The 22,673-nt window shown below is 41.1% G+C and overlaps 1 protein-coding gene across 1 annotated transcript in view; it reads left to right on the top strand.

The window, feature by feature from the left end:
- EPHA3 (EPH receptor A3) overlaps positions 1-22,673 on the top strand; it is a 219,133-nt gene that overhangs the window by 131,128 nt on the left and 65,332 nt on the right. The window contains exons 4-5 of the mRNA XM_061342566.1: positions 15,141-15,296; positions 15,787-16,122. Of these exons, the coding sequence (XP_061198550.1) occupies positions 15,141-15,296; positions 15,787-16,122 (492 nt within the window). The remainder of the gene's footprint in view (positions 1-15,140; positions 15,297-15,786; positions 16,123-22,673) is intronic.

Genomic DNA, 22,673 nt, shown 5'->3' with positions numbered 1-22,673 from the left:
TGTCAGAAGTGGGGATGTGCAAAGACTTATAGGTACAAATCATCCCACAAGCCTGAAGTCTAGGATTTCCGCCCCTGGCCACTAGGCAGCTGGATGTCTCTTTTGGTGAATTTTAGATAATGATTATTTCTCCCCCTTTCCCCTCCATCCCTGCAGATTTAAAGAACTATAGGGTATGCAGAAAGTGCTCCACATGTCCTTCTGTTAATTAGAAGAGCCAGCTCTGGAAGTGCTATTCCTTCTTCCCCACAATGATGCATTAGGTATAATCTTTGCTTCTGCTTTGGAAGGGGCCACTTATTAAACTGGGTGAGTCTCATACCTGAATTGATCATTGTAGTATCTTTCTCCAAGTAACTTCTGAAGAGTTGAGGGTAGGAGTCATAAAGCATAAGGAGGGTGCCACTGAGCAGGCCGGGCAGTAACATTTCCAACTGCTTGCAGGGTAGCAGAAGGGGATGAATACAATTCAAGGCAAATTTACAAGCACTGCATCACTCTTTTCCAAACTGGGACTGTTGGCAGCTATTAAAGCAGTTGTAAGTATTACAGCTCTTAAGTTACATTATTCATCAAGAGTAACAAGTCTACTTGCTGCTAGCCTGTCAAGTATTTGCTGTACAGATATTTAACCCAGTGTTCACTGTAACCGAAAGAAGTGGGAGAAGAGCAAAACATTCCTTAATAGTGAGTCCTAATGTAGAAGTAAAGTTTTCCTTGTTAGGGAGAGGTTAGAAAGTGAACTATAGTTGTACCTGAAAGTGACTGGCTTCCCAGTCAGTAAAACCAGTGTCCCTGTTTGTAGCTGGACCTGAACACGGATGCTCATAATCCCCCAAGTGGCACAGAGCAATGAAGAAAACTGTGGTGGCACTGGAGTAAGCTGCCTGCCCTTACGTTGTTGGCCATGCATTGTTCAGACAAGGGTATTTTGTCAGTACTGGAGGCAGTTCAAAGGAGATTCACTGCAGAATTTATAAGGTGGGAACAAGCTAAAACAAAGGGCTGTATGTGCTGTTTTCTCAGTGCCAGGTGGGGATGTGAGTGCTTCATAGGCTGCTGTGGTTCAACGTTGGATCTGCTGTGCCAAGTTTATAACTGTGGAAAGCTGTCTCTGTATTACTTCATGATGTTAGTAGAGCAGACCACACTATTAGAGACATTCATGTTAGTGGAAGATCATTTTGGATTTGTTATGCCATAATATGGCATTTCTCTAATGTATTTTGACAATACCTTCACAATACAGTTGTACTTGTCTATTGTAATCGCTTGTGTTCTTCTAATCCGACATACAGTGTAGGCAGCAGGGAGAGGAGCAAGAAAACAAATGTAAAAGCTTTACTGACTTACATGGGCACTGAGGTTTATGTTGGCCACAGAGCATGTTTATGGATGTTTCTACATTTATTGTAAAGAGGTTTCTATTGTACTTTAACTAACTGGATTCAGCTGTCTGAAGAACAGAGCCACTTATACAGGAGAAAAACTGCATATGGGATGCTTAAACTGACATGTGCACTTATTCCATGGTTTTGGTGGTGAAGAGATAATTTGTGATCTGCTGAACCACGTCTTACTGTTTAAGTAACCCCCCTTGTAGTCAAATGTTGTCCCAAGCTCAGTCCTTGTGCAGGATCTGGACGAGCTACACCAAAGCAGCAGCTTGCCTCAGGAGCTGGCTTCCACCTGCAGCGTGCACAGCATCCCATCATGAGGCTGGGAGCTCCAGCTGTGGCCAGGAGATTTGTATATGATCTAACTAATCTAAAAAGCTTTTACTTCAGGTGTAGGGTTTGATCTATCAGTCCTAGGTTCTGAGAAATGCACGTGGTTAGTAATGGATGTGAGACATCTAACCACTTGTGAGGCAGGGAGGAACCTGTTTCCCATTCTCCTCTGTCAGCTTGGGAGGAGAGCACGGATTCTTAGTATCTCATTTTTCTCTTGGTTTTTTAATCTCGTTTGTTGCAAGAAAAAGATAATTTTAAGGTCATTTTTGTGTGGTGACTTCAGGAGCTTTTCTGCAAAGCAAGGCGATGGTATTACCTTTATTTTGTCTATCTCAGTATGGTTCTGATTTAAGAATTGGGGTCTGGAAGAGGAGTTTCTTGTCAGATGCCCAATGATGTCTACTGTTGTGTGTTCAGTTGGCAGTCTTTCAAGATGTAGTATTTAGTGACAAAAAGGAGCATGTGTATGCTGGAAACCAATTGTCCCAATCAAAGTCATATTAATAAGAGGGAAACTATTTCTATTATAACTTTATTTCAAGAACAAACTTTTCTTACTTTATTGTTTCTATTAGGGAAATTTACTCTGCTTATGTGCAACAGGATAATCCTTTGTGCCTTTGCAAGCTGTGCCTTCTTTTACTTGAAGCTCTGTAAGGCCCGTGCTTTGCAAGGAAATTTATGCCAATCGGGTCAGGGAAATTGTTTCTTAGTGTATGACAGGATGATAGAAGACAAAAAGAATAGAGGACTTTGGTATGCTTTTCTTATAGCTTTCCCAAAGCAATCTGAGAGCAATGTTCTTCAGTTACGTGAACTGATTTGTTTAACTTTTCAGTTAGGAACAAAACAAGCAAGTATTTTGTGCCCCGTTTCTTGAGCACAACAAAACTGATATTGTTCATTTTTATGTGCTATTTTGTGTTTTGTGCTATTTTCTTTGGCTGTTAAGTTTAGAGTGTGCAGAATGCTTTCTTCCAAATGTTTTTTGCCCTTTAAAATAAATACATAGAAAGGCTGAATATGGGACTCAGCCAAGAGAGAAGAAAACTTTTTTTATTGTCTTGAGTTTTGCTCTATGCTTTATTGCTGTAACTTGCTTTAAGTTTTACACACAATATAAGATTTAAAAGGCTTTATTGAATTATAAATTATAGGTCTTTCATTACAGTTACAACTAGATCGAAATATGTCTTTGCTTGAATATGTTGGATATTCTTCAGAGGGCTGATTAAATTACTATTCTATTAATGTGCAACAATTTCCTGTGTTTTATATACGTCACCATGATGGTATAGCACTTATAATCGAGACAGCAATGGACTGCCCTGACCCAGTAAGATTCAATATTGGTTCAATATCCTACCACATCATAGAATCATAGGATATGAGACATCATTTACTTCATTATCAAATGTGCCATCAGGTTTTATGACCTGAATTGGTCATAAGAAATAAAAGAGGTCTTTTAGATCTCTGATGAGAGTTTTGCTAAGCATGGTAACCAGTCACAACTGGACTTCCCTGTTTCCAAGATGAAGCAGAAAAATTACTTCAGCTCAACTGCAGTGTGTGTGTCTCAAAACTCATAGTCAAGTCAAAAGGATTCTAGTGGGAGTAGGTGGGAATATTCCTAGTAACAGAAAACCCCACCACAACCCTTCTTCTGCATCGGTTGGTACTGATAGAAGCAGGATGTCATATCTCATGGTAGATTTGCCTAAATGCTTTCAACTTTTGAGGGGTTTGCAATGTCCTTTCAGGCTCCTTGTTTTCTGGTTTTGAATTGTTAAAGCAAGAAAGGGAAAAATCAGGAATTGTTTGGGTTGGAAAGGACCTGTAACATCATCCATCCCAACTGTTAAAAAAATCAGTTCTTTGTGTTTACAATATTTTTCCTTCAGCCAGAAAGTGGGTATGATGTCTGTACAGCAAAACCTTTTGTATAAAGCAGTGCAGAATCATGAAACAGATTTTAATGCTGTTTTTCAGTTCTCTACCCCATGGAATGCAGGGGTGCTAACTTACTGCTAGTGTTGAGCTTCAGTGGAATTAAACCCTGTTAATTGAGCATGTGGTTTCATGCTTTTGGTGCTTGCACACAGTATCATTTGTTAAGGGAAAATACGTACAGGATTCAATACTGGAGACTTAGTTTCCTCTCCCTTCTGATGAATATTCTGCATGCAAAGTGAATGCTCTTGGAGAATATTGAGTCCTTGTTGCTGTTACTGTTTGTAAACCTTCCCCACTACAAGAAGAGATTTAATTCTGTAGCAAATACCCTGTAAAAGGCAATACATCAGATTCTTTGTTTTCTAAACAGCTGAGATTCCACCCCCTTTGAATTCACACAGGTATCAGGCTATGACTAAAAATGCTGAACTGTGGTTCTTTTTTAATCTACGTTTAATTGGGTTTTTGTTTAGCGGATAATTGCTTACCCTGAAAAGCTGGACATTTTTAATACATGCATTGAAAATGCATGTTAAGTAGTTAAGACTTCTCTTTTAAAAAGGCAAAATACCAAGGAAGTCCAGACAAAAGCCCAAGCATACAATGGATAAATACTGCACTTGAGTGGTTAGATAGTTTTGCAAAAGCCTAGGGCTTTTCCTTGCAGCTCTGAGAAGAAGATTGTCAGTGCACAGATGTCCCCAGAGGCTGTGACTATTTAATTTTCAGGCTATCCACTGGAAGGATGAAAATATAGTCAGGAAAAATAAGAAGGCACATGAGGAAGAGAGGTTGTTATGACGATGAAGAAGCTGTGATGTTTTCGTCTTCTGGTTAAAGCCTTTGTTTATCAATCTCTGAAGCCTCTTTTTGTGCCTGTTCCACATGGTAAAATACAGGCAGTTATGTCTGTTTATTTGTGTTTATATGTTAAACGGCTTTATCATAGTAAAATCATCCTTTTTTTTCGTTACTGGGGCTGTTTGAACCTTTGTTCTTATGGAAATTTCTACCAATTTTAGCAGTGCTGACTGCACTGAGCTATTCGAAGGCTGGTAGTCATGAGTTAAGTCTACATCAGCAAGTAATGTGGCTAAATACAAGCTGATTAGAAGCGTGAGGCAGTCGGTATGAAGGCGCCTGTGCCAATACTATAACTATCTCAGCACATTTTACTTTATCTCCTTTTTGTGTTCTCTGGAGGCATTTTACATTGTGAACCAGATCATGGCAAGAGGAGAGAATTAGGATTTTGCTTTAAAAGTGCTCTCCTGGTCTGAAGTAAAACACTTCTGTAGATGTACACGTTAAGTGCAATAGCATCACTAGGAAAGCAATGGCTGTTTCTTGTACACCACTGGAAATTAAGACCATGTTCTGATGCACTAAATTACATCCCAGACTTGTGTCAGCAAGTAATGACAGTGGCTTCAACCATTAGACTTTTTTCATTCTGGTTCAAGCACTTTCCATTGCAGCACCATTTCTCGTCTTAAGAGCTTCCTTTTTCCAACAGCACCCATCAGTGTCTTCAAGCAGCAATATGTCAACAGTTGGCAGCAAAACTAAAAGTAGCCCTCATGGGATGATGCATAGGCACGTGAGTTTAGCTTTTCATCTGTTGTTAAACTGACTGCTTAAAACTGACAATTTTTTTTTCACCCATTTTTCCTTTTTTTATTACCAGCAACTGTAATATTTCAGTGTTATAAAATTATCATGGTTTAACCCCAGCTGGCAGCTCAGCCCCCCCCAGCCGCTTGCTCACTCCCCCCCTCACTCCCAATGGGATGGGGCAGAGAATCTCAAGGGTAAAAGTGAGGAAACTCCTGGATTGCGATCAAGAGAGTTTAACAGGTAAAGCAAAAGCCATGCACATGAGCAAAGCAAGGAAGGAATCAATTCCCCACTTCCCATTGGCAGGTGGGTGTTCAGCCATCTGCAGGAAAGCAGGGCTCCATCACAAATAATGGTGACTTGGGAAGATAAACACCATCACTCCAAATGTTGTCCCCTGCTTCCTTATTTGCCCCCCAGCTTTATATGGTGATAGTTATGTTTTATGGTGGTCAGTTGGGGCCAGCTGTCCCAGCTGTGTCCCCTCCCAACCACTTGTGCACCCCCAGCCACTTGCTGGTAAGGCAAGGTAAGAGGTAGAGAAGGCCTTGACTTTGTGTAACATCCCTGTGTTATTGATGCTGTATCCAGCACAAAAGCAGCACAAAAATTGTTTTTTTCATGTCATTGGCAGCTTGTGACAGGTACCAGTTTAACAGCTCCAGAAAGCAAATCCCTCTCTTTTTATCAAGAAAACAGGTTCAGCAAGGGCGTAAGGAACATGAGCTTCCCCCACATTGCTCAAGCAATATGCCTCAACCCTGACCCAAAAGAGTGTCTCTAAGGGGAATGGCATTTGTTAAATTTCTTTTCCAATTAATTTGACAGCTCAGCTGAGACTACTCACAAAAGTACTAATTCATGCTAATTGCAGTAGTGGACCTATGCCACTGGGGAGCTGGGCTGAGCTCTTCGTAACATCACAAAACCCACCAGGCAGCATTTTGATTAGGAGGTGTCACCGGAAGAAAGAGCATTGGATTTAGAGCCTGTTCTGCATTAATTTCTTTCACCTGCAAAATGGGGACAGCAACACTTTCCTTTATGTGTTAACAAGGGTGGCAATGTGCAAAAGAACATTCACCCTCAGTAAATGCAAAATCCTCTTTCCTCCTTCCTGGAGAGAAAATATAGACTTTTTGTATGTCTGGATTAACTGTTTGGCTTAGGATGTGCGCGCATTGACACAGACAACTGAGAGAAAGAAGCCTGGCTAACGGATTGCTGGAAATAAAAACCAAAACAGATAAAATGTCATCCAATATATAAACCGATCGGTTTCATCAGATGTGTTATGAAAAGAATAAGAGCGTTTTCCACCTGATAAATGACACTGCAGAAGCAGAGATGAGTATAATCAAAGCTATATGATATATTCCTATAAAAGTTGATTGAAAAGTTTGTGTTTCTTCATCACAAGACAAACCAAATTCATAAAAGATCTTTGTAAGGTAAGGAAAGCTTAGTGAGGACACATCAGGAGCAGCTGGTCTTCCTGTCTCATGATAAAAAACAAGGATACATTGATTTGGTTATAAAGCTATCAAATCTGAAGGTAAACTGAAGGAAAGATGTATTTTTTTCCTTCACATTGACTACCTACTGACTGGAGAGGAATGGTAGAAGGATTCCTGGGGACTAATAATTAGCAAAAAAAAATTGGACATTCTACATGTGATGCAATGGAGGATTATCACAATTTATCTTTGTTAAAAAATAAATTAGCAGATATAACAAACTTTGGGTTTTCAGGTTTTTGAGATAATATCTAGGTTGTAAGAATGAGGGTGAAATAAGAAGGGATAGCAAATGGTCATCCCCTATTGTCCTTTCCCTTGCGCTTTCATATGGTGCTACAATTAACACCAGGGTAAGTGCTAGGGTGAGATGTAATACGTGCGACAATTCATGTGTTCTTCTTTATTTGTATTTCCTTTCGTATTGTTAACCTGTTGATCTGGCCTGGTTCAGGCATAGGGAAACTATATAGACATCTGCAGGTTATGAAAGTTGTTTTTCACTTACTGGTTTAATCTAGCCTGGGAGGATTGCCAGGCACTAACTCGATTTTTCCCTTGAGCTGTTGAGGTAGCATTTCCCAAGAGCTCACGTCCTGTGGAGCAGAGGCTGCCATGTCTATCAGGTTGGTTTGGTTTGCTTTAGGGCAAGGGGGACATCAACTGGTTGTTGCTTTTGGAAGTTCCGACATAGAGAGGCGAGGCTGAAGAAAAACTGAACCAAAGCAGTACCATGGCTATCCCTGTGTGGCGTTCTTGACCTATTGTTAGAAAACAGTTATGGTTTGAAGCTGTCAGGATACTACATCTAGTTTGCCTTTGAGGAATTCATAGCATAATTATAGTTTAGAGGGGAAAATACCTCTTTATTTACTGTTTAGCCTTGCCAAATGGTCATTTAAAACGTCCTTGTTTGTACAACTTTTTTTCTTTCCTGTTCAAGTTGATGCTGGTAGGTTTTTTTCTTGGTATTTGTTGAATTTATTTTTCAGTGATTCTTGAATTAGGAAGTTATTTTTCATCTCTGCATGGATTAAATTAAGTTTTAGAAAAAAAAAAAAGAGAACATGGAATTTCTTTATTTGACAAAATGATAGCTTAATGTATCTCAAGGTGTCCAGGCTTTGCTTCAGGAAAACAGCTTGCTTGGGGAAAATGGAAGACAGTGCTTATAAATATAGGTTTATTAAAGTCACTGTGCAAATACTTCAGTGAGTCACTAAGTATGGGTGGAATTAAGGTAGAAATTCGTTTATTTTGCTGTAATTCTGAAACAGGACAGTAGTTCTCAATGCTTTCCTATTAGTGAAAGATTTCTTTTCCTCAAAACTGCCTGCGAAGAAGCTGCAATGCCTTATGCATTTTGAAACAAGGTATTTGTGTGCCCACGGGTGCGAGCACATCTTTGCTGTAATGCTGTGGTTTAGACCTACTTTCTTTGACACTGCACTTTCAGCAATATTGCTGGTAGCAATCACAGCTGTAATGCACTTCATAAAGAGAGATACAGAAGCCTGCAAGGCATAACGTGGAGGTATTGCAGACTGCAGCTGAAAGGTGCAGTGTTATTCCCTCAGGATAAAGCTATCTCTTATGTACATATAATTAATATGTCTGCCAGTAATAGTTACTAAACAAAGAACAGGAATTGTTTCTGCTGAATGACTTGACCTGGGAGTAATGCCAATTTAAAAAGCATCTGATTAAAATATGTTAAGGTCACAGATCACTATAAAATATGGAGTGGGGAGGAAAAAGCAGAAATTTACTCATGAGTAAGATTAAATACTTCTGAATATGGGTTTTGTGATAGCAGCAGCTTTCAGGTGTAACAAATGAAAAGTGCTTGTTATGAAGAGTATTATTCTAGAGGCATTTCAGTATCAAGTTGCACTGAAGCCTTGCCCCATGCATACCACGCTGTCCATCCTGCTGGCAAAAGGCCGGAGGGCTTAGAAAGAGTGGAGAGAAGAGAGACCCTGTCCTGAGCCCTCAATTATTTGCCCCTGACTGTTGGAGAAGGCCTAGAGATAGGAAAGGAATGGCATCGGTTTTGTTAATTGTTGGTTTCTTCTAGCAGTGGGCAGCTGCAGTAATTCTTCAAGTCTGACAGCAGCTTTGGCTGCAATTGCTGTATTTTCCAGATGCGAAAGTATACAATGCATGTTTCCTTCTGCAGTAGTTTTCCCCCTCAGAGATAAGTTACAGTAATCAACAGCTGCATTTTCCAGCACTATTGCATAGCTAATAACGGAAGGAGTGGTGGGAATTCACTTTAGTATTAAAAATGCAGCTTCTTGTTTTATGACTGCATTTTCAGAGGGAAAAATATGCCCTGTGCAAAGAAAAAACAATGAGATTTTATTGATTTGCATATAATGCTTAGCAGAAACTGCTAGGTTGCTCCTGCTGCTGGTCACAGCGCTGCTTGTTTTGTAATTGTTTCAGGTATTATGTATGTGTGCTGAAGACTATAGGGAAGAAAATGTAAGAATACAAAGAACACTAGGAATAATTGTTAAGTTTTTATTTCCCCAGCAAACAGAACCTTATGGCTAATGGGAGAAAGCCAACGTCCTTAACTCCTTCTGGGGATATTCGTTGCTTGGCGGTAATGGAGTCCATCCCCACCAGAGCTCTCAGCCCTCACTAAAGTCTTTCTCAATCTTATTTCCTTCCTTCCCTGAGCACAGTGTACACGCCAGTGCCACAGCCCAGCAAAGAGAAAGCGTGCTCTGCCTGTGCAGCAGTAGCTTTTAGTGGAGATCCCCACCTGCTGACAAGCATTAAATCTACCCCTCCCACATCCTCTTTTATCTCTTCCCTAGCAGGTACAAGGAGTTGTCAAAATGCAGCAGTGACATCCATCCCTGTACCTCTATTTCTACTGTAAGGAGTAGTACTTAGCTTTGAGATCTACTCCTTTAAGTGGTCTTACTGTTCATTCAGATCTGGTGACAGAAAATGTGCCTTAAGTTCATTGCAAATAAGAATCAAAGATATGCTGTAATTTTTAGAAGCCTATTTGGGCTGGGTGGGCATGCAAGAAGGTACCTAGAGGCCCAGGACAGAGAGGATGTGCAGATATGTAACGCCATAGGTCGCGTGGCTTTTCATATACTAATAGACAATGAGAGATACTGAAGATGTTTTCCCTGCTCTGAGGGATACATTATAAAGTGGTGTTTCCTGCTGAACTATAGTGAAGAAGGAAGTTAAAAACAAGACATGTTCAGTGTTATGAATAAGCTGTGATACCAAAAGGTGGGATGACTCGGTAGAATTCTAACTTCATTTCTTCATACACATCATTTATCTCAACCGGAACTATACTGTACCTCTATAGTGGTATTTTTAATATAGCAAGAGTAACATGTGTGGCTGGATATAATTTGTGACTGAAGTGTGATATGGACAGTTTAGAAATCTTCATTTAAAGCTAATAATGATTTTCACCTTTTTGTTTTTCTCAAAGGTATAAACAAGTGCAAGAAGGGAAATTACTTGCCCAAAGAAAATAAACCAGCTTTGAATGTTTTCTAAGGTTGATCTGTGCTGCTTGTTATGCCATCCATTTTCACAAGCTGACAGTTGTGCTGCATCTCATTTTGCATGTGCACGTATATGTATGGGTGGGCGAATGTGCAATTCTGTTACTGGTGATAAACACAGTGCTGCTGGCACTATGCTGTTGTCTCCAGATCATGGCCATAATATGTGTAGTGAGAAAAGAGAATGATGTAAATGTTTCTAAAAGGGACCTGGGAGCATTGCAATGGTGCAATTGGGCATTGAGGTGAGCCAGTCAGTAGCATTCACTTCCCAGCACGCCTGCACAGCCAAAGGTCATCCTGTAGCTTCAGGTCCAGTGCAGGGACCTCCACTGCTGCTCAGTGACATGCCATTTCCAGGGGTGACAGTGGGAGTAGTTTCCAAAGCCCCTCTAACACAGACCACCTGTGGGGGGGAGTGTTCTTCCGTGTCCTCTATGGAGGGCACAGGGACAGGAGGATTGTCCCAGGGTTGCTGTCACCCATCTTGTTAGCACACACTATGAGGAAATGCTCAGCTACCCATGAGCTGTACAGGTTTATAGTGTTGTGGATGTGTATTATCTACTCTCAGTGCATTGTGATGCTTGAGCCTTGCCTTGAAACATAGCACCTTTATTCAGAGCACAAAAGGCAGAGCTCCTGTAAGACTGGGGAGTGCGACTCATTGAGCTGCTTTGACCTTGTGCAGGAAAGTGGTCCCTGTCAGGCCTGGTGTAGCAGTGCTGGGGAGTCATCTGCTCAGGCAGCATGGACTCAGGTCATTAGTTGGTATTTATGGCTGGGAACTGGTGATACTGCTCCATGTATAGGGGGCTTCAGGACCTGAATACTAAAATGCCCTTAATTTTAATTTGCTAACAGCTTTTTATTTTAATTTAAAATTAATTCAAATCTAAATGAATCATTTAACCTGTAATTAGGATCATGTTTTCATCTCAAACACATTAGTCAGAGGCAAAATTCACTTTGCGGTTGAAAAGGCAGTTATATTTCCTTCAAGTAGTAACTACCATAGAAGGCTACATGCATTTGTTTTTCTTTCACTGAAGTAACTTTCCCAATTCTCCATCTCTGTGACAAAATCATCGGTTCTAGCTTAAGGAAATTCATTTTCATACAGTAATGAGGACAACTGCAGTCCTGAAATACTTTCCATGGCATGCGGGTTGGAACTAGGTCTTAAGGTTGTATCCAGTCCTAGCTATTCCATGATTCTGTGACTTCAGTAAAGTCAGTATGGCTCACACTCAAGTAAAAGAGATTGAAATCAGACCACATACAGCTATAAACTAACATGGCAGTTTGGAGTTATTGCAGGACTCTCAGGGCAAACAAGTATTGGGCATCCACTTGAGGAGACCTTCCTAAAATGTAAAACCAGACAGCCTTGCAGTCCAGTTTATGTCATGTGTGTAGAAACGTTCAAGGCTTCATTTACTCACTTTTTTGTGTGCTGAGAGATTTTATTTTTCTTCCTGGCCTATTGCGTCTGCTTCCTCTTCACATCATTCCCCCTTGTGAGGGAAAGGAATATTTCATAGTTTCTGGAAGAAAACATTGAGAAAATGAAACTGTTGTTCACAGCTGGTTCCCACGCGGAAATTATTGATTCTGTAAGACCTCCTATGCTAGTCCTCTTATTTCCAACCTGACTAAACCAAAGCTATGATATTCACCTCAGAAAGCCAAACCTTCTTCCATTGGTTAATGTAATCCAATTTTTCTGACTTTACTTTGAAGTAAAGGCTTAGTTTTTTCTCTCATATATTGGAATATAAGATTTACTAGGACAAGAATAATAGTAAGTATATGGACAACATTTTCTATTGGCATCCCCCTTTTCCAAGCTTCAATTTCAAGTATAATTGATTTTTCTTTTTTCTTTTCCTTTGGGCTGCAATTGTGAATAATCTTGAATTGGTCTGATAGACAAAGACAGAAAGCCTGAGACAGCCTGAGGGGGGAAGACAGCAGGTGGGGATGCCCTTGCCAGGGCATACCAGGGCAGCAGGGATGCAACCAGCTCATTCCCCTACCCTGCCTGCTCACTCTGTACCACAGTAGCAGTAGCACAAGATGATCATATTCCTGTCCCTCTGAAAAAGAGGGTTACCAGGATGCTTCCTGCATGCTCCTCTCTTTTCTTCCTTTTTTTCTGGCCTTCTTTACACCACCACTACCTTTTCTTAAATGGGGTCCATGAGTTTTCACCTGAGGGATGAAAGAGGCATTTATTAATGGAGCAGTTTGATCCCCTCCTTTCTCTTCCTTACCCTGCAAAATCTGTCTACTTCTTACCCAAGCTTGTTTTCTTATGTGAAATTCATTGCTATCTTAAAATGGTGGAGGTGGGTGCTTTGAAAGTGTCCCAAATAAACAGCCTTACTGTGATTCCATCCTGTGAATGAATGCTCATGGGTTAAGAATTAATTATGCTTAATAAGCATTGGAAATTGTGTCTTCTAGGAAGACCAAGCACATGGCAAAGGTTCAGTTTTAGATTATTAGTCTTTTTCCAATCTTTACATTAAACTAGTGTATAAAATTATTTAAAAATTAGAAATTTATACTGTGCGTATTCATAAATACATCTTTGTATTATATATGCCTGCCTATAAGTATGGAAATATCCCTTCAAGGTGAGTAGATACGGTTAAGCAAAACTATTTCAGTTTAATACTTGGCAGTATTAAACTCCGTTTTAGTTTCCATGGGAAGTTTTGGTGAAAGTGCCATGTAATCAGCTGGACAGATGTAGCGTGATGTTTATTCCTTAATGTGTTGATTAGTTCCTAGAGCTTGGGCAAGTGGGATTGGCATCCATCCTTTTCTGCCTGGCACATTGTCTTAGGGCCAGGAATGGCTGTGCTGTGCCGAGAGGCAGTAAAACTATTTGAGGCTCCTCTGTCAGCCAGCACACTCTAGGTATGGCTGAATCATGGGGCAGTATTTGGAGGAGATGAGATTTGAGCTTCAAAAGGCTGCATCAATAACAGCTACAAACCTAAAAAAGCCACCTTTGTTATTTGCTGCATGTTCTCCTAGTGGAGGTTTCCTCCAGTTAAACAGAAATCCCCAAACACCCTTGCAGCCTTAGAGGAGATAGAGAAGCAAGACACCCCAGCTGAAGGAGGACAGGCTGTGCCAGGTTAGGCAGGTTGGTGTTAGGCCCTGTGAACTCCACCACAAAGTCATTTTGAGCAGTTCTGCTTTCACAGATTGCCTGTTGGACCCATGCCTCAGAGGCTCAAACTTGGGATTTTCTCCTCAGGGCTTTAGGAGAGAACTTGGAGCAGGAGGTGTCTTTCCCAGCTGCTCTGCTAGCATGGAAGTCAGAGGTAGCAGCTGCAGCCAGGCGCCTTGATTTGCAAGGGTTGTGAAGTGCTGAGGAGAGGCTGAGATTAGCACTTCCTTGTAAACCATTTCATGCTTCTCACACTGCGTTCAATGCAGTGTGAGGTAGGGTCCTGTTATTAAGATATTTCGGAGTGGGACATAGGATCGTACAGGAGTTTGTTCTCGCTGTGCTTGCCAGTGCATTTCACTCAGGTGGTCGGTGCCAGGAGCTAATCAACAAGTTTGCCTAACCTAGATGCTCAGTAAGGTTTTAGTTATGGATGATAACGTGGAAACTGAACATATCAATGATGATAGCATTAAACTGAGCCAGTTTAGCGCTGCAGCTTCCCTCTCTCCTCCATCTAAGCACCCCAGTACAAAGATGCTAGAATTTTTATTCTGACACATTTTCCAGCTCAGGCTGCTTATCCAAACACTTTTCTGTTTCAGCAGGGCATGAATGAACACGAAAGACTCTATAGTCTTGTATCCTGGATTGTATACTACATTTACGAATAAGTTCATCTCCATGAAAGTGTGTCCCTGTTAAGATGTATGCTAAGACTGTTGAACCCGTTCTTTTGGCTTCAAATTAACATTAAATTCAGTGACAGGTCTCAGGCAACTTTATCTAAGCTTAACTGTCTGGGCTCCAGAGACAAAAAAGAACTTCTGTTTTCCTTTGTATTACTGGTTTGGGGGGGGATTTTGGGGTTTTGTTTTAGGTTATTATTATTATTAAATGTTTGCAATAAGAATGTATTGGGGTGTTTGCAGGGCTCTTGTCCATTAAACAGTGTTTACTGTGGAACCAAAGTGTAGCAAAACATGAAGGCTTTTTAAGATGTGTTCCCTTTTGTTATGTTGTCTGTTTGTCTCTGGCTGTTGTAGGTATGGGTACAGACCTACAGGTTACCAGTGTCAGCCAGAATGCTTTTACTTGGTAAATTCCATTGAAGAAAGATGCGTGTTTTGGGGGGAGCCAGCAGCCAAACAGTGGCATCTGTTGATTCTTATCACACTATTAGAGTGCCCTTGTAAGCAAATCTTGGCAGCAGAGAGAGTATAAAGTTTTTATGCAGGATAGGGCCAGTGTTTTGGTAAATTAACCAGAAGAGAAGAAAAATGAGTGAAACTCTCAAAACGCAGCATAGAAAAATGTTTCTTCTTAGTGGTACAATGCACAGCTTTGTTTTCTGGGCAAAATTAAATGCAAATCCAAGTTGATGCCTGAAGAGCTCCATTCTGCCAAGAGGTTTTCTTTCCATCAGCTTTCTCATTATGAGAGAAATCTGTATTTCTATGCCATAAATATCTGCAAAACGTGATCTACATATGGATAGGTCCAGGGCAGCAACAAAGTGGCATGTTAACATTGCGGAGATGTCCATGGATTTTAAAACTGTACTTCTGTTACTTTGCAGCTTGTCGACCTGGGTTCTACAAAGCCTCTGCTGGCAACGTGAAGTGTGCCAAATGTCCGCCTCACAGTTCCACCTACGAAGATGCATCTCTGAACTGCAGGTGTGAAAAGAATTACTTTCGCTCTGAGAAAGACCCTCCATCCATGGCTTGCACCAGTGAGTAGCATCATTATGCTCGGGGCTGTCATTCTTGCTCCTCCAGCTGTATCTCAGCAGCTTGCTTGCTTCTTCTCATGTCCCATTGCAGTCAGCCATCCACTGCCTCCCATGTTTTCTTCATGTTGGACAAGCTACCAAAAATTGGTGGGCTGGGTTTATGTCTTTCTATTTTCATTTTCTCCTTCATGTTCTCTGTCAGACTTGAAAAGGAGAGCTAGGATTTTTGAATTGCTAACAATATTTTCAGCCCTCGGTCCTGAACTGCACTCTGAGGGTACTGTCTATAAGAAAAGATGGTCCTTGATAGTCTAGGTCTGGAGTCCAGTGAAATATTTCAGGCATCTCTACAGGAAATAACTGTAAAAGTTTGGTTATCTATGTTTTTGACTTGTATTTTTGCACACTTGTTACTCCTCTCTTAGAGCACTACCCATCTTAGAGCACTACAGGAAATCTCATCCTTCTGATTTCCTGTTTCCTTTTATAGGACCACCATCTGCTCCAAGAAACGTTATCTCTAACATCAACGAGACATCTGTTATCCTGGACTGGAGCTGGCCTCTTGACACTGGAGGTCGAAAAGATGTCACTTTCAACATCATTTGCAAAAAATGTGGAGGAAACACCAAGATGTGTGAGCCTTGTAGTGACAACGTACGATTCTTACCCCGTCAGACTGGCCTCACCAACACGACGGTGACAGTAGTGGACCTTTTGGCGCACACCAATTACACTTTTGAGATTGATGCAGTCAACGGGGTATCTGACTTGAGTACACTTTCCAGGCAATTTGCTGCTGTCAGCATCACAACTAATCAGGCTGGTGAGTCTCTTTCTGATTACCTTTTCTTTGTGCAGAGCTACTGAGATGTATGTACCTTTGTTTCCTTACACTGTTTTACAGGAGTCACTCTCACCACTGGTGTGCTAAGGTAACTAATTGACTTGAATATGCTAGTAAAAGTAAAAGCAGAAACAAACCCAGTGTGTGTTGCTGTCAAAGGATCTGGCAGCATGACTGTTATGATTAAGTCCCAGTTCCCAGTTAATAGTCTCTAATAGCAGACTCACGTGATTCCTTAGCCAGAATGTGTTTTATTAATAAAACCAGATTTTAATAAAACACTCATTTCAATAATCTCCAACATAAATTACCGTAGTAACCTTACTGCTTAATTTTGATTCAATAGAAGTGAAAAAATGCTTTGATGTCAGGCACATAAAAACCTAACATTGAATTAGAGAGGTTTAAAACACAGCTTTTTGCCCTTTTTTTTTTTCCTTTATAAGTTGTCTCACCGACTCTGAATTATTGCCAACATGTTGGGGGTGTGGAGCTAAATACCGAGTTAGATCCTGGAGTCATAGTTGATAGTGTATAGACCTACTAAAGTCACTGAGGCCCTGCATGAGCAGCAGTATGCCCCGACTGTTGGATGAGAGCTTTTGTCACTGCTGCACTATTCTACCATATGCTTCTCATTTGACAAGGTTCCATTTATCTGAAAGATGTGAAGAATCTAGATTTTTCTCTGGCATTTGTTTAGGTACCATTTCTTTAGGAGCAATGCTTGCCAGGGGAGAGAAAGACTAGATCCTGAAATTTCTATACTCCTTCTCTATGTGGTGCAAAGGAAGCTTTGTACTGAAAGCATGTGTGCAGTAAGCCTTCTCCCACCTCCTTCCATCCCACACCCCGTCCCCAAAATACCTACAAACCAAGTTAACGTTGCTCTAAGCAGACGTTCTCCTAGTGAGCTACGTTACTGCTGTGTTTTTCACTATAGAGGATATAGCTGTTCTCCTCAGATCACAGATCAGCTTTAGTGGGAGGCATAAAAATGTGTGAACAGATGGTTTTCTGAGAGCAGTCACTACATTTCCAAATGCTCTGTAGGCTGAGGTGAATCTACCAAACTGAAACATGTTCTCATGATCTCTTTCTCATCTAGGCATTGACTTCAGCTCTGAAACTTGCATTTTATCCCCGTTCCAGACAATTTGCTGCTGTTAACAGTTACATTTTTTGGACGTTTGTGCCAGTGACTTGAGTAGCCCTCTTTAGTTGCTCTCTTTCCTTCTGTTTTTTATATCAGAGATATTGCCTTTCAGCCTGTTCATCACCGTAGCAGTTAGAAATCCCCTGGGGACACTCCATAGAATGAACTGCCCAGGATCAGTGAAAGGTATTGCTCTGCAGAAGCCTCCTGCATTGCAGTGTCTTCCCCAGGGCCCAGAGCTGACTGCCTCTGCACTGTGATGCTAGGTGGATTTTGATTTTGTTTTTGAATGCACTGTTATGTGATATGGCAGGGTCATGCATTTCTGGCAATAGCAACTGTGTTTAGTGCAGCCCACAGGCTGCTTAACCAATTTGTTTGTTTGTTTTCTGCTGTTATGCATAGCCTATTTTTGCTTTGAGTACATTTAGGAGGTGTGGGTTACTACAGGCTTAGCTGTGCTATGTTTGATCATGCCAATTGGTTTACTATATTAGAATTACTCTAAAAGTTCCACAAGTTACTAAAATTAAACCTTAAATATGTATACGAGTAATCTTTTAAAGCATAATTCCAAAAATGCAATTTGTCTTGCATTCCATTCCTTGTTAACATCACAGAAGGGACACACCAAAAGCGTATTTTTAGCTTATGTCATATTTAAACACCTGGGTGGGGAGAGAAATTCTGAAGGTCTTGGATTACATTATAATTAAGGGTTGAACTGGAGGGCGTAGCACTTAAAGAAAAGAGTTAAAGCACCATTGAACTGGATTTGGAAAAGAACAGATGTCTCCAAAAGCCAGTTATGATTCTAAGGCTGTCTGACTTCAGGTACATTCCTTGAAGGGCAGGGGTATCCACCAGTTGGATAAAGCTTCGGTTAAATGTCTGAGCTCTGCTAGACTCAGGGGAGTAGGAGAGGCATATTACTTTGGGAGGTCATTCTGTGGACGGAGTATCACATGGGATGATATAGTTCACAAAGGCTGGGCAGATCCTGGGGACAGACCCCCTGGCAAGCCTGCAGAGGGAACATCAGTCAGTAGGCTGTGAGTTTGGGAGAGAGGATTGAAGTACAGAAGGTCCCTACAATCTGGATCTCTTCAGTCTCTCCCAAATCCAGGCTATTTCTCCTGCCAACCTTGATCTGAGAAGCCTGTATCCTTGCAATAGGTATGATGAAGTTGCAGGTTTAATCCTGAATTTTCAGTATCCGTGTGCTTGCACTGGCAGGGCCCATCCCCGCTTCGTGAAAGCTGTTCTGCAGAGTGTTCCTCACCCACCCAAAACACTGGGTTTCAAGCATATGAGTTTCCAAGAGCCCGAGGCAGAGCTGCAGAATGTTTTCTATTTTCTAATGACAAAATTGTGGGGTTTGTGGCAGTTCTCCTGGTGGTAAAAATCAGACACTCTGCATCTTTACTTCGGATGAGCTCACTTCAGGATAGGCATCAGCTGGCATTATGTTTGCTGGGTCTCTGAGCTCCAAAGGCCTGCTGGGTATTGAACAAATAATTCTTTCCATGCTTCTCACTGTACACACGGGCATTTATGCCTATAAATCCATCACCAGCCTAATAGATCAGAATGCACATAGTACTAATTTTCTGTAATGCAGCAACTGGGAGATCTGCCAGTGTGTGCTAAAGTAAATTCAGCTGATAAGTTAGTCAGTCAGCTTGCACAGCAGCTCCGTTTTTGTACGTAAATAGATCATATACACACATGCATACATGTGTTTATAATTTGCATACCGATGTCCATATATCCACACACACAAAGGGTCACCTTAGATGTTGGTACCTTTGCAATGACTTTGTGTTCTCAAATCTGTAACTAGCAATCTCAGATTTTCCTCTCAAGAAGTTTTCAAGCCTGGTCTAGAAGCAAAGGAAAGGTGTGCTTCACCGTCACTTGTGAGGTTTGAAACATTCAGACCCTGATTCTGCTGCTTCTGTGAATGCCAGAAGGATAATACACTTTAAAGTACAAAACTGTTGTAAAGCCAAGATCCAGTCCCCTGAATCGAGGCGAACTCAGAATCATTTCAGAAGATGAATTGGGTTTTTTTCTTCCAACTGTCTGACCTGAGTTTTGCTGTGCTTTTATTGCACTTTGTTTTCCTTGCCTTCCAGCAGAGGTTAATGAGCAAACATCTCTTTAAGACAAAAACAACAAAACCCATCAAAAAGGTCTCTTGCAAAATATGGTGAGACAAGTATGACACTACAATAATTCTTATTCCTAGGAGTCTTTCTGGCTTTAGTGTGAAAGTTAAATAGGATTACATGCCCTTTCTGTTTTAGTTTGTTGATTATCCCTTCAGTTGCCGCCTGATACAGCTTCCTCCAACTCATGTTGAAGCATTTTGCTGCTGCACAAAGAAAGTTCTCACCTCACATCAGTATGGTGCACCATGCAGATGCTATCTCCTAATAACACCAGTCAACCCCATTTAAGAAGGGTCGCTGGCAGCTATGGGAGAGGATGTGGAATTTGGTACCCCTGGAGGTGGCAGGCTGGTTGCGGATGTGCCACAAAGAGAGGCTGACAGCCTTGCCACGCTGCATGCTGATATCATGCAGGTGTCCGGGCACAGATATTCTAGGTCTTTTTTTAATGCATTTATCTATAAGGATGAGAAAGTTGTCTGTTCCTTGGAGTTTCCCCAAAGGGAAGAGGCATCCAGTCCAGGTCAGGGTGGCTCTGCATTTACTGCCTTAGGGTCATAATAAGTGGAAAACTCACACTTGCTCAAGGAGGTATTAAATGGGAATTGTGTGTGGAATTCACTGAAGAAAGTAAGATTTGAGAGGGACAACACAATTATGCTACTGGGTAATCAGTTTACAAAAATGAGAGGAGGTTTTTCAATGCAAAACATAGCCATAGGGTCAGGGATATGTGTGAGCTGAATATGTTTTGCAGATGGTGTGTGAGAAAGTAACGGTTCTTTTGCCCTGTCACTGCTTTTGTGGTATCACACACTGTCATACAGCTTGTAGGTATGACTCAGGAATGCTGAACAAAAAATGTATATTTGAACCAAGGACATAATTGACTTAAAAGCACTTCAAATAGACATATTCTCTGCAGTGATCTTTGCAACCTAGAGGAGACAAGGAGAACTTTCAGAACTTGTAGAAATCTGTACCATTAGCAGATATTATCTATCTAGGTCTCAGGAAACTTGGCCATCTACTGGTATTCCATCAGACAGTGTTGTCCCCATCCCTTCCTCCCAGCAGCTCTGGTGAGAAGGTTCACCATACAAGAAGTGGTTTGTTTGATCTAAGCTGTTTGCTTAGGTTGGTTTAGCTTTGTATTTGTTGGCTCTAACAACTATAAACTCAAGCAAACAAAATGATAGTGGCATGTCTAATACATAATAGATACAGTTCTCACTGTATTTATTGTGTAAAACAAAAATACTGAAAGCATTCTCAGCTTGTTGAAACTTAGGGAGTTCCCAAAGTGAGTGATAACAAATAAACCTTGCTATGTTCCTGCACTTCCTATCTAACAAATAAATATGATGTCTGTGCAAGTATAATCCAAATACGTCTATTGGATATATGCATATAACTAATGATAAACATTTATTTAACCGCTTAAGAGATAAGTCAGAAATGACTGTAATTCACTGGCCAATACCTTTAAAGGCTCTAATTTTACCTGGAGAAGGTGTTAGAATTGGTTTGTAAAGCATTCTAATTCTAGGCCTGTGTCCCAAAGTTGCATAAGTTGATGTGTGAAATTGGTACAGAATATTTCCTCAGCAGTCTTGGCTTTGGCACTGTGAAGAAGCTGAGAGTCTTTGTCTTCTCCTAACTTTCCAGAATATAATTCTGGTAAGCTTCCTCCAGCATTCCATTTTCAATTCCATCTTTAGCCTTCCTGTAGTCGAGTACATCCTGTCTCTGCGGAGGACTAACCCCTCATGTACCAGGACACGCTGGAAGCCAACTGGGTGGAAAGCAGCTTGGCAGAAAAGGACCTGAAGGTCCTGGTGGAGCATCTGGGACTGCAATAGGAGGAGCACTACCAGCAGGTTAAGTGAGGTGTTTCTTCTCCTCAACTCAGCACTAGTTGAGACCACATGTAGTGTATCCGTTTTAGCCCCAGCCCAGCACACAAGAGACATGGATATACTGAGGCAAGAGCAACAAAGAGTCAATGAGGTGATTAAAGGAGAGAAACATCTGTTATGTGAGGAGAGGCTGAGAGGTGGAACTGCCCAGCCTGGAGAAGATAAGGCTCAGGTGGATCTTATCAATGTATATAAACACCTGGTGTTGTATAAAAACAAAGGGAGGCTCTTGTCAGAGGTCCTTAGTGGCAGGACAAGAGGCAGTGCTCGCAAGTTGAAGTACAAGAAATGCTGTTCAAACATAGGAGGAAACTTTTTTACTCTAAGTGTGGTTGAGCACTCTAACAGCTAGCTCAAAGACAGTGTAGCATCTCCATCTGTGGTGGTATTCAAAACCTGACGAGTCAAGATCCTGAGCAGCCCGCTCTGGCTAACCCTGCTGAAAGCAGGGAGTTGGAATGGGTGATCTACACAGGACCCTTTCCACCTCAATACATGTGTGATGCTTGTGTACAAAAAGGATGATGATAACTCAAAGGAGAAAAGGTAAGGGAATGATCAGTAATTATTGTCCTCTTTTAACTCTGACCTTTTCATCCACATAGCAAGGCCTTCTCAATTAAATCTGGGGGAGTAAACTCCCCATATATTTACTCATTGGAGAGAGAGTAAACCTGTGGGTGTAGAGGGGCTGTAAACCTCAATATCCCTGCTTCAAAGAAATTCAGTAGAGTATCTTTGAATTAATTATTTATTTAGTGATGGGAACCTCAAAATCTTTTTCATTTGTCAGAGCACATAAAGTTTATGCATACATGAATATGGAAAACAGCCTAAGACTGGCTTAATTTACAGAATGCCTCCAGAAGACTAGATACCTTTAAAGGGAGTGATTTGATTTATTTAAATTGCCTGTGGGTTACTGCCTCCTTCCTAAGCTTTTTCACCAGAGAGCCTGCATGATTCAATCTTACTCATATGTGTATTGTACAGCATTATTGTATGCTGCAGTGCTATAGCAAGCAGTTATGGTACTCCCCCTTGGAGTCAGCAACGAGTAAACTGAGACCTACTTTCCACTACTAGCTTTCCCCATGTGAATACTGGGATTCTTGATTATGAGGGCAAGAGGTTTTAAATTGCATCTGAGCATTTCAGTTAAATTACCGCATACCTCTGCGTAGTCACACTTGTGTTACTCCAAGAATTAGGTTTTTTCCTACTTTTTCATGTTAAATTAATTGGGATATTCTAAAGGTAGAGTGCACATTTTGGGATTTG

Source organism: Neopsephotus bourkii, unplaced genomic scaffold (assembly GCF_033783945.1).
Source record: "Neopsephotus bourkii isolate Nb327-2 ecotype Australia unplaced genomic scaffold, CSIRO-AGI_Nbou_v1 NB_1797, whole genome shotgun sequence".
NCBI classification, from domain to species: domain Eukaryota; kingdom Metazoa; phylum Chordata; class Aves; order Psittaciformes; family Psittacidae; genus Neopsephotus; species Neopsephotus bourkii.
Note: the sequence above shows the minus strand (reverse complement) of the source record. Positions and strands in the feature narration are given on the sequence as shown.